The sequence below is a fragment of the Coffea arabica genome, chromosome 4e (genome assembly GCF_036785885.1).
Source record: "Coffea arabica cultivar ET-39 chromosome 4e, Coffea Arabica ET-39 HiFi, whole genome shotgun sequence".
NCBI classification, from domain to species: domain Eukaryota; kingdom Viridiplantae; phylum Streptophyta; class Magnoliopsida; order Gentianales; family Rubiaceae; genus Coffea; species Coffea arabica.
In genome coordinates this window covers 667195-679792 of record NC_092317.1, presented here as the reverse complement: position 1 = coordinate 679792, position 12598 = coordinate 667195, and the positions used below count along the sequence as shown (strand labels likewise).

General features: G+C 38.1%; 2 protein-coding genes across 4 annotated transcripts; both read left to right on the top strand.

The window, feature by feature from the left end:
• Positions 1–2311: 2311 nt before the first annotated feature.
• LOC113742005 (uncharacterized) lies at positions 2312–6063 on the top strand. The gene is made up of 5 exons (XM_027269683.2): positions 2312–2670; positions 2804–3443; positions 3861–4374; positions 4466–4547; positions 5555–6063. Exons 1-5 carry the CDS (start codon positions 2614–2616, stop codon positions 5777–5779), a joined length of 1518 nt encoding a protein of 505 aa, XP_027125484.1. The 5' UTR covers positions 2312–2613; the 3' UTR covers positions 5780–6063.
• Positions 6064–7878: 1815 nt separating this feature from the next.
• On the top strand, positions 7879–12272 carry LOC113742832 (proteasome subunit alpha type-5). Of its 3 annotated transcripts, none has more exons than XM_072046897.1 (10): positions 7879–8023; positions 8199–8279; positions 8466–8547; positions 8703–8783; positions 9056–9169; positions 9267–9368; positions 10178–10236; positions 11330–11432; positions 11723–11788; positions 11861–12272. In XM_072046897.1, exons 2-10 carry the CDS (start codon positions 8266–8268, stop codon positions 11882–11884), a joined length of 645 nt encoding a protein of 214 aa, XP_071902998.1. In that variant the 5' UTR covers positions 7879–8023; positions 8199–8265; the 3' UTR covers positions 11885–12272. The 3 variants fall into 3 exon arrangements, with proteins under 3 accessions (XP_071902998.1, XP_027126631.1, XP_027126632.1); XM_027270830.2 differs by having other exon boundaries at positions 7881–8023; positions 11881–12272; XM_027270831.2 differs by having other exon boundaries at positions 7885–8023; positions 8187–8279; positions 11881–12272.
• The last annotated feature ends 326 nt before the right edge of the window (positions 12273–12598 follow it).

Sequence of the window (12598 nt, the reverse complement as noted above, 5' to 3'; positions counted from 1 at the left end):
CAATTATATTTAATTGGACCCTTATGTCGCTCAATTTATGATATAGATTTCAATTTTTTTCAGGATCCAACCTTCATCAAAGTGATCGTTTATAAATAATGGAGATGATTTTATCAATATTGAACTATTGTTACAAAGTTTCATTTTTTTAAATATACTTTAATGTGCTCATGATTATAATATTTTACTATTTTTAAATTCTTTCATAGATTGTAATTTTTTTAAATAATGTAAGTACCGTGCGTAGCACGGGTATTCACACTAGTAGTAATAAATAAACAAGTTAGTCTTCCTCCCACCTAAATAAAGGAGTTGCACGCAACCGTTTTTTACTTTGTTGGGTAAATGAATTGCATTTCATGGAGTAATACTATATTTGGATAGACACTTTTTTTAATCTTACAAAGTTTTCCAAATATTTTTTAATCCAAACAAACTCGCCACGTGGTTGGATAGCCATTATTTGCGTGTGTGTTTTGATAGGAGATTATTTTGAATAATTACTTTAAAATTTTTTTTGTGACGCAACGTTATTTCAAATAATTATTGTAATATTTTTTTTAAAATAATATGAGACAAAGAGATGTCTATAAAATAGAATGGTTGATTGAAAACATATTTTATAATGCAAGCAAATAATTTTTTACAAATAATGCCAACAGATAATGGGCGAGATTTAAAAAAGAGAGAGCGATAATGAAAATTTGAACCCATTAATATTTTACTTGCATCATAAATACATTTTTTTATTATACTAACTATATTTTCATTTCACATACATCACGTCACAGAAAAATACTACTATTAGTGGTGTTTTTCCAAACAATTATTCCAAACGGAGTAATTTTTTAAGTTCTGCAGCTGGGATTCTTCTCCTGTCTCCAACTTCGGGATACCTTCTCGACGTGGTTAGTCACTCGCTGGCAACAGAGACGCAGCACAGGTTACGCACGCTACGGAGTGTGTAGGTACGTACATGAAGTTTTCAATAATAGCATTTGATCATGTGGCCATCTCCGGTTGCTCAGCACTTGATTATCGTCTGTAATCTCGAAGCATCTCTTTGAACTCGTAGAAGGGTTCTATTCTAGTATTTGATTAGGATAAGACTGTTGAGTTTATAGGTAGCAATAAACAAGTGGTGTAAATGGTAATCCATGGACCAGCTTGCAAAATTATTGTTCTTTATCCGGAGACAGGCTGGCTGTAACTTTTGAGACAGTTGCAGCTTGCAACTGGCAATACCTTCTAAAACATCACCAAGTAAATACTAACAAGGATTAGGGAGGACTTATGAGGCGGATACAGATTAAAAAAATACTTAAATTCTTTTTCCCCCTATTATTTACTCTTTCTTTCTTAACTTGGCAAAGAAGGCCATGCATGTATCTCGTCTTCTCCTCTTTCTGGCTGACTGCATCTGAATTATGAGACTCCCAAAGCTCCCTCTGCCTTTTTAGGGTCACTTGCGTGGTAGCACGTGTCATCTTTCCTGGATTTTTGCAAGTTCACAAAAATCACCAGCGTAGTTTTTAGAATCGAATAACCTCCCAATAAAGTTTTATGTTGTTTACATTAATGTCCCCGTCCGTTAATATCAACCGCAAATGTGCCTCTGGTTTCGAGGGTGCCTCCCTATCAATAATGCTACAGAGATGATGAGAGGTTCTATACTTGTATCAAAATCAAAATGCAAGATGCGACAAACTGCAATAAATAAATCGAAAAAGCTAAAGGAACACAGGTCATCTTACTCTATATATATATATGTGTGTATATATGTATATGTATATATATGTAGAGAAAGAAACCAGATCAATCTAATTATTCTTCACCTCGAGGAAAGTCAATGAGAAACTTTTTTATTTTTTTCAGTAACGATAACGTTCATGTAATTTAATCTATTCTATTCTACAGGGAAGGAGAGATTAAAGAGATTATGTCGATAACATTCTTATAATCTAATCTATATATAAATGATTAACAGGTACATGGATTTGATCTGATTAAACTAATAAAGTGCTCTCACACCTTTTTAAAATTTTTTCACTTATAAGTGGGATTCACGCCCCAACTTGCAGCTAAAAAAAAAATAAATTACTAAATCCCTTCTCTTTTTAGTGGCTACTGAGCTTTGGCTCAGTGTGGTTTGCCGCACGAAATGAAGCAAAAATAGCTTGCACCACTCAATGCTGCCAACACACTTTGTCCTTTGGTCAGATACACCACTCTCTAGTACTCCTATATGCGAGTGTATTTTCATTTTCCTGGGGAAGCAAAGATCATCGTCCTGCGGTACATTTTAGTCATTGTGAACTGTACTTTACACACAAGCCCCCCACTGGTCAAAACTTTTTCCTACTTGAGTAGTCCTCTTCCCCTGTTACGCTTATTCATTTACACCAAACTGCCTCGGTCACTTTCCTATGGCAGGGACTTTTCTATCAAAGTTGATCCACATTCGTAAAGCCATCCAGCTCCCCAATGCCTCTTATTATATAGATTCCATTTCCAATAAGAGAGATTATAATACTAGAGAGCAGTAGAGGCTGGTCTCTTCTGCCTCCATAGTTGATAGTTATACCTCTACTCACTCATTCCTGGCTCAAAAACATGGATCTCAAAGGCCCCAAATACTATGAAGATCCACCGGTCTTCCCAGCTCAACAGGTGAAATATAAATGCATCCCATTCCCATTTGCACTTCCCTGCATTTCTTCTTTTCTTACCTCTTTTTCCGGACATGGGTTTTACTTGACAGTTTCTCTATTATTTCATGTGCATTATGGGTTTGTGACATTAGGAAGCAACACTAGTAGAGGGCAACAATTTTTTCTACAGCACGGGAACAGAGAACCCTTTTCTGGACCATGCAATCCACGAACCTCTGTGCAGACTCAATCTAAAGGAAACTTCTGATTTTGTCAAGTCATTTCCAATGAGTAGCAATGGAGCGGAGAGCCGAGGTTTCTTGGACGTGCCGGCTCAGAAAAGGAGAGACCTGGGACTGAGTTCGTTTTCAAAGAGGAATAATGCAGATGCCCCTCCCACACCAGGCAGGCCAATTTTTAGCTTTAGCGTTGGCAATTTGTCAAGAAAGAGTTTCCCTTCCAAGTGGGAAGATGCTGAGAAGTGGCTCATCAGTGGCAGCTCTTGCCATGACTCCCCTGCTCATTACCACGGCTCAAGGCCTCCGTTGCATCAGTTTTGCTCCTCAAAGATGTCCAAGCATTGCAGTAATGAGTTTAAGCCACAGCAGGCTCAGCCTGAGCCGGAGTTGTTTGCTGAAAAATCAAGGGTCATAATAGATGAAAAGGTCTCTACAGTTGTTACAAAAGCAGGCCTCCAGGGGCTTTTACCCCCTTTCGGCCATCATAACTCATCTGCTGGAGCTTTCAGTGAAGGGTCAGCCTCAGCTGCAGCAGCAGACGTACTGCTAAAAGGTCAAAAGCTTTTCTATAATCTTTACCCCATTGCCTTTGTGGTGTAATTGTTCCACTTATTGTGCACACAACAATTTGTATGCTCCTTTTTTTTATTTTGGCCTTGTAAAAGCCCAAGTGATGCGACTTTTGAAGCTTGGCTACAAATGCACTACTACTAATTAACAAGAGACAAGGTTTAATAGTTGCAAATTAAAAAGGTGTCTAAGTAAATATCCTATGGTGAAGGGGGAAAAACAAAAAAGAAAAAACTACTCGATTATGGTATTTCTTTTCCCAGCACACTTCGAAACTTAGGTATCCCGACCCAAACTTTGGTTAGTTTCGAGTTTTTGAGCCAGAGCAGAAATTGTAACGTGGATATGCACTCTTTCTTACTAATCTTTGGACAATCATTTGTTAATTTTGCTATGGCAGATAAGTTCACAAACGAGGCGGATCCTATTTTCCCCAGCTTTAAATGCTCAGAACCAATGAAAGAAGGATTTTTATTTGGAAGTGCTGCAGGAAAATCGACCAAAGATGCAGCAACAGAGGCAGTGAAGAATGAGGTCAAGCACAGGGACATTGGAACAGAAATGACTCCACTTGGGAGTTCTACCACTTCAAGATGCCATACTCCATTCAAAAGTACGTCGCCCGTGCGCCACAACACTCCTGCCGATAGGTCTGGTCCATTAGTCCTGTCGAATTCCAGTAGCACCACTACCATTGACATCACACAATTGCAAGAGTGCCATTTAGCCAAGTTGCAGTTTGGAACAGCGCCATTTGATTCTGTTACGTCGAATTGGAGCTCGAGGGAAGAGGAGGAAGAGGAAATATCAAAGAGCTTGAGGCATTTTGATCTAACCAATGACTGCAGGAAGAGTTTGTCCGAGTCCAAGGCTTATGCATGGGAAGAAGAAGAGAAGACCAAATGCTGCATTAGGTAAATTAAAGAGCCAAGTTTTTTTCTCAAGTCTATTTACACCCTCTTATATATCCAGAAATACAAATTGATTGTGCTAATATATCTTCAGGTACCAGAGGGAAGAAGCAAAGATTCAAGCTTGGGTGAACCTCCAAAGGGCAAAGGCAGAAGCTCAATCAAGAAAACTTGAGGTACCCTTTTGGCCTTTTCTTGGTTCCTCGTGGGATTCTTCTTGGATAGATAAGCATTATGCTCTGTGCCAAAATATACATGCATTTGAGATGTGAAAGCTGTGAATTGTTTGGTTTATTTTAAAACTGAAATCCCCCAGCCCAAAAACAGCTATAAAATTTTCATTCTTGCAAGAAGGCCAGATCAGTCATGCATCTTTCAAAGTATCATTATTGTTCCATATATGCAAGCAATACCTCGGAAACGTTGTGGAAATATGCATATGGGAACTTGGGTTCTGTACAGCATGGCCTCTGACGAAAGGAAAACTCGGTTAAGAATTCAAAATCTACTTCCCCCCAGTCCGAGACTATACGTATCTGTTAGTGTAATAAACATATAGAACGGCTGGATTATGTTGACTATAGTTTGGAGAATTTGTCAGGCTTGTTGCTGGATTGGTCTTCATCGAGCCACCCGCTGCTATAGAACACAATTTTTTTCCTCTGTGGTCCAAAACAAGTTTCTTTATTCAGCCATTTTTCTCATCCGGCGTGCATCACAGTCTTCCTTCTCTCTCGATGAGGGAGAAGAAAGCAGGATAATCCCTGTAGTATACTGCATAATTTTAGTTTTATATGGTTACGCGTAATGACCCCTACTTTGGGAAGTCCCAATTCCATGTGAGGGTGCAGCAGTGGCAAAATTCTAGATAAACTTTGTCACATTTGCATGAACTAATGGATAACATACTTGAGACTAAATTATTACTTGTCGATAAACAAGGCCAATAAAAATCAGTGCTTTGTCCATTTGACTGATCAAACCTTGGAATCCGTAATCAAGAATTTTTTGAATGCAAGCTTTCGTGCAGAGGACTTGCTAATTAGCCCTAGCAGAATATCTTAAGATTGGACTTTTTGTGGGCACTTGCAGTTTTTTTGTCTCAATCTGATGGTAATGATGTTGTCAGCATTGTTATCACTTGCACCTTTTTTTGTTTGTTTAACATGTGAACAAATACCAGATGAAAGTAGAGAAGATGAGATCAAATTTGGAGGAGAAATTGATGAAGAAGATGGCAATTGTCCATAGAAAAGCTGAGGAGTGGAGAACTGCTTCCAGGCTTCAACATTCTGAACAAATACAAAATGCCAATGAGCAAGCCCGGAAGATTACCAACCGCCAAACCTCATATATCACTAGAAACAATTCCTGTGGTTGCTTTCCCTGTAATAACCATCACATTTAGACAACTAGCAGGTAGGGTGGAAACAAGTCATGCGAGATCGTGCAGCAATTGTTACCTCAAGCACTCTTAGTAGATAAAAAAAACTTCCTTCCCCTAGCTCTTCCTTGCTACATAAACATCTCTCGTCTCAGTAAAAAGGACAGGGAAGGGTAATTATGTTGTGGATACATGAGAAATTATATGTTGGATTGAGTAAATTAACTTTGGATGTGGACTAGCATTTAGGTAGGTTCTATATGTTCTTGAAGTTGAAGCTGGTAGAATCCTAAATCCCATGAACCCAAGATTTTCCGAGCATTGCTTCGCTGCCTTGTCAGTGGTCCTGAACGTCACGGGTGCACAAATTCAAGAACATCTACCTACCTTTATGTTTATTGGTGGAGCATCTTTTATTTATTTAATCAAGAATAATCGAGACCCAGTGCTCCTGAATTTCACGGTTGAAACTCGAACCAAATCAATACCAACCCAGCATGAGTTACTCGTGTATCATCTATCAAACCGTGATAGTCTATACATTAATATATATCAGCTATCAAACTATCCCGTATACATTGACAATACTCGAAACATATATGTAAAGTGAAGATCAATTAGCTATCAGTATAATTACTAGTAGAAATTTTCAGCTATACATTCAGTTTTCTTCTCTCTTATATACTACTATAAGATTCTACAAATTATGCGTATGGTTTCCTAATTGGACGCAAAGATACCAGCATCCATCATAATGTGAGACATGTGAGGAGGGGAATCACATCACAGCATGCATGCATGCAGTAGTAGTAGCTGGTCGACAAAGAGCGCCATCCCCCACCCCCAAAGCCCCCATACGTACGTACGTTTCTTTTTGAATTTGGAGCGAGTGCTATCCATGGCTAACAAGCTGCTGACACCCCATTCCAATTTTCTGATTAGAGAAGGCAAAAAGCTTCCAAAATTGCTGAATCACCATGAGGCCCAAGAACACGTCTTTGCACCGTCAACTTTAGCTCTTGTCTTTTCATAAAGCTGCATACTGAAGAAACCATTCCTATCCCCAAATATATACTACTACTGCTAGTCTGCTACCACTAGAACAGTATGTAGTTTCCTCTCTCTCTCTCTCTCTCTCTCTAAGAGCAGTAAGCAGCGGTATTTGGTACACTGATAGGTTTGTCTTTCTTTATCGTCTCACGCTTTGGGTTTACAACTTTACAATGGTGAAAGCTCTGATGATGCGTCTGCTCAATTCACCAATGTTTTGTATTTGTTTACGCTGACCAAAAAAAAAAAACATAACACGGCTCGCCCTTTATACGATTGAACCTCTCTAACCTATATACATAGTCGCAAAAGTTGTGCAAAAAATGACTTCTTGTAAAAATGTATTCGGCTCGTCCACCCACAACAATAATCGACCAAGCCGAAAATTCCAGCTCCAACGCCACAAACCCTTCTAATTCCCATGACCATAACAGTACTAGTGTTTGTATTCTAAGTCTGCGGCTTCGGCTAATTAAGATGTTATAATTACCACTGTACTACCCGTCCAAGAAATTTCAAAGTAGTGGTAATGGTAAGGATTAATTCCATTTTACCTCCTTCAATTATATCTCGATTTCTATTTTAACCTCTAAATTATATCTCGATTTCTCCTGAACACATTTTCCAATCACCTTTTTACCTCACATGCATCAAATCGCTACGGTACATTTTCTATTAAAAAACTCTAGAAAATTGCAATCCAAACACAACCAATAATTGGAACCCTTTCCTTGTTATTATTGCTTAATCTTAGTTGCTGCTAACTTAACTAGTATTGAGCTAGTTTTTGGGGATTTTGACAACAATTGTACTTAAAGTTTAGGAGGAACGCGGAATTTTGATGTGGTTGGTGAAAGTTTTCCCGTCTCTGTCTCTGGCTTTTAGAAAAGGGGCCCAAGAACAAAAGGATGGATACTCACAAGGCTTCCTGAAATCCGAAGAAGAAAGTGGGGTAGTAAATCATTTACTTGGGCCTCCCCCAGATCCGCTGTCAACAAATTGGTGGGCCTTTATGTATTTAGAAATTATCGTATTCACAGGGAAGCAAATTACGGCCCAACAAATGCGACACCCAAAAGGAACAAGATCCGCATGTGGGGGTCGGGTCGGGTCTGCTGCCTTGCTTGGCAAGAAGGGCAAACAGAGAGAGAGAGAGTTCTATGTAGCTTGTGAGATTGAGAGAGAGGACCATTCAGAAAACCACCCCAAAGTCCCAGGGTCTGTGTTTCGTTCTTTTCTTAAAGTTAGATCTAATTCTATTTGTTGATCTGATATTTTTCCAGCCAATTCTTTTGCTAGTTTATCAAGATTAAAGCTGTCATTTTTTTAGGTTGTACTCTCAATTTTATATTTTTCTCCTAATTTAATAAAATTCTCCCAGCTCTTCGTGCAGGTCTTCAGTTTGCAGCTGTAATTTTTTGCTTTTTTGAGTCGAAGCTACTAATTAATTGCATCCGACAATGTTCCTCACCAGGTTAGCTAATCCTTCTTTCTTTTTCTTTTTTTTCCCTTGGAGGTTTTATTTAGGGTTTTTCTTTTTAGCCGTATTTCGTTATCTCAACTTAATTAAGTTTGTATTGTTTTGTTCATCGTCCCTACGATCTGTCTGAGAATTTTCTCTTTTCTTCCCCACCCCAAAAACAAAAAAACGAAAAAAAAGGACTGAGTACGACAGAGGAGTCAACACATTTTCTCCGGAAGGTCGATTGTTTCAAGTTGAATATGCCATTGAAGCTATCAAAGTAAGGCTGTTTTCTTATTGATTAAGTCCTCTATACAGAGGATTCTAGCTCGGTTGATTATATGGATATGTGTTAGTTCGTACATTTTATTCTTTTTGGTTTGGAATTAAGAAATTTACAGGATCTTGATTACTGTTGCTGTTACTATTTGACAGCTGGGGTCAACTGCAATTGGGTTGAAGACTAAAGAAGGGGTTGTTCTAGCCGTTGAGAAGCGTATTACCTCTCCACTCCTGGTCTGCACTGTGATTAGTTTATTTACTACTGTGTACTCCTCAATTTCCAATATAATCCATTTACTATTTTTTTGTAAATTTTTTGGGCCATAATGTTATCTAAAATAAAAAGAAAAAAAACAGCTTACTTTATAAACAAGAAGAAAGGTTTACGAGTGTACCAGATTTTTCCATACATCTATTTGTTCAAGAGTCTTTGAATTTTGTGATAGTAGCTTGCTGCAACAGAAGTTCATGCTACTGAATTCTTCGCATGTCTGGTACTCCTATAGGAGCCTAGCAGCGTGGAGAAAATTATGGAGATAGATGAGCATATTGGTTGTGCAATGAGTGGATTAATTGCTGATGCTCGAACTCTGGTTGAACATGCTCGAGTTGAAACACAGGTACTCAGTTTTCTTCAGCTATCTTGACTAAATTTCTATTCTTGTTTTTTATTGACTAGTTACTGGGTGTTTAATCTTGTATTTTTTTTCCCGGTAGAATCATAGGTTCTCGTATGGTGAGCCAATGACTGTTGAATCGACTACTCAAGCTCTGTGTGATCTAGCCCTGCGATTTGGTGAGGGGGATGAAGAATCTATGGTTAGCATCTTCCTTTTGTGTATTAACTTCTAATTTTGTTTGTTCACATTTACCTACCTGAAGGCCTCATCAAATTTGACTCCAACCTTCTATGCATTTACTATCTGCTTGGAAGTGTTGGTAGTAGTTTTGTTTTGAAACATATTCCTGGTTGTTGTTTTATCATCCACAATATCTTTTTGTTCCTAGCGCACATCCATTTTCTGTTTAAGCTATTTATTTTATTGTATTTGTTCTCTGAGGTAGCTAAAGAACGTTCACTCACTTCATGAATAAATTTTCTTTTCAAGTCTATGCACTCACATGTAGAAGACACTGTAGGATGGACAATTGCATAACTAGTTGGGGAGGTGTGTATCAAAGCATGCTTTCGACCTCAAGCTAACATATGTTTTAAGTAGTAAATTGATTTGTGATATTAGAGAGATGCTACTCCTTGTCCTTTTCTAATTCTTTTTGGTACTTTTGAGTATCTTGTTTTTGAGAACCTCCTTGAACGATAGGAATACACGTGTTGCCCCAGGAGTTGGTATGTTGGAAGGGGGAAGTTATCAAGGTGTTGAACAAGGTTTTATGAGCCTTTTTCATCTTTCTACTTCTGCATTTGCTTCCAGACCCTGAGCTGCTATTGGACAGTTTATCATTGAATTAAGCAAAAGTTAATGTTAGTTAATTTGCTATTTTAGGTTCTTTGCTTCCTGTGCTGCTATTGTTTGTGCTACTACTTTATATTCTATGAGGGGTATGATTTATTAATACCTTATTTTTGTACTGTTTTGTGACACATGATTTTGCTCATTTTCATGCAGTCTAGACCTTTCGGTGTATCTCTTCTCATTGCTGGTCATGATGAAAATGGTCCCAGCTTGTAAGTATTTGTTATTTCTTACTAACAAAAAAAAAAAAAAAAATAGTTGCTTCATATTTGATTTCGTTTTCTTCCACAAAATGGGTGGACAGATCTAGCCTATTTTAGAGTATTTTTGTTGCTTATGTCCTGACAGTCTCTGTTTCTCATTCAGTCTCTTGTGGTCAATACTAGTATTCTCTGGGGTTTAGGGCATTTGCTTGCAATTTGATCTCTGCCAAAATTTATGCTTTCCATATAGAGCTGATTTGTCAAAGTATATGCCTGATGGTGTCTTCACTTGGTCACTTTCTCTTATTGACTGGACCTTTTGGAACATCGTGACTTATAGTTACTTTTATTTACGTAGAACTGGTTGCTACTTGCTTGAGATGAACTTCTGTTCATATAGTTGTAGTAAGTAATTTAGTGTTGCTAGACCTTGTTTTATTTTGATTAGAACTTACATCAGCGAGGAAGATATCTAAGTTAATTATCTATTCAGGGATAAATGTTGTTGGCTCTAAGTGAGCTTCCTAGTTGATCTTGGGCTTCGTTCTCTTTTAACTATGATCAGGCATGGATCAGTTATCCTGCATACTCTTTTGTTTTTATATTTTGCCCCTTAGTACTTATCCTAGTTTTGTTCTGCTAGTGGAGCTTAAGAATTTTTCTGAATTGTAAAATCTGCAGAGCCGATGCCATTAGTTCTACTGTGCCATTTGTCTGCTGCTTATGCAGATATTTATTGAGCTATCTTCACAAGCAGATGTTTAGTTTCTCTTCTTGTTATCTTAGTTCCTGTTAGATTTGTTTTTTGTGTCGCCTATAATTTTTGAGCCAAGCTGTTGAGCTGATCTTTTTTTGACCTTCACTAATCCTTGATGCTGTGACTCATGCACGCATGCACGTGCACACACACACACTCTCTCTCTCTCTCACACACACACACATGCAGACAAAGGAACAGCAGTTGCTTTGCTTTTCTGGTGTAGGTCTTTTAATCTTTTTTTCAACCAGCTGCCATCACGAGGGAAAGAAATTTATCCCTTTCATAAAACCTGTGTTCTGTTGTTTTCGTAATGGTTGAAATTAACCAAAGGTATGTTTATAGGTATTACACAGATCCATCGGGCACCTTCTGGCAGTGCAATGCAAAGGCTATTGGTTCTGGTTCTGAAGGTGCTGACAGCTCCTTGCAAGAGCAATATAACAAGGTACATATATTCTCTTTAAACCAGTTTAGTTTCTCATGATTTTATTACAGTTGCTTTTTGCTGTTTTCCATTTTTTTTCCGTGAAGGTAGTTGTTGAGGGCCTCCTACACTGTGCTCAGCTGTGTGTTATTTTTGTGTGTGGTTGTGTCTGTCCACTTATGCTTACCGTGAAAAGCTGTCAATTCAGTTTTGGCTTCAATAAGAAGCACAACAAAGTATTTTCATGCCAAAATAGAGCGCATTGAAAAGGAAAGATGGGTTGTTTGCCTTACTTTTGGCTCTCCATGCAGGACCTGACTCTCCAAGAAGCTGAAACTATTGCGCTTTCCATACTCAAGCAAGTTATGGAAGAAAAGGTAAAACTCTTGATGATTCTTCTGCAAGTCATGCCATACTTTCTGTTGCACTTTTCCAAAACTTGCAATCAGTTGGGGCTTTATGATGTCAGGTGACCCCTAATAATGTTGACATTGCAAAGGTTGCACCAACCTACCATCTCTACACCCCAGCTGAGGTTGAGGCTGTCATTACCCGCCTATGAGAAGGGAGCCACTTCAAGCAGTTTCTTGGTTGTTTTGCAGTTCTTTAGTGCTTGCATTTCACATGTGATGATGTTATTGGATTAGTATTTTTTTTCTAATGGTCCTCTTTTACATGGCCTCAATCAGAAACTGCTGCTTGAGTGTGTGTTATGCCTTACCAGTCAGTCTAATGGCCCAAACCATTTCCATGATTTGTATCTCTTGGAATTCCTGGTTACTATATTCGTACATGTCCTCTTTGGTTTTCATGGTTTCTATACAAAAATATTGGTACGCTCGTTGAGGGGCTTTATTATTATTATTATTATTATTATTATTTTGCATGACATTTTATTTTTAGAATAGACAGAAAATGTAGTGAAAGAATATTTTCTTTTGTATCATATGCTAATACTCAGGGAGCTTGTTTTAACCGTCACGGTGCATTTGGGTTGAAGGAAAAGGGTGTAAATAAAGAATTTGGAGGGAGAGGATTTGTACATCACTCGTCTGAGTTTTCAAGCAGGGAAATGAAGGGTAATGGGAGGATTTTACGTGTCACAAGCTCGCACTTTTGTTCTTTGAAACGCGACAACCTTTCGTTAAAGTTTCTTCTTTTCTTCTTGAACTATCAAAGTAGCCTTG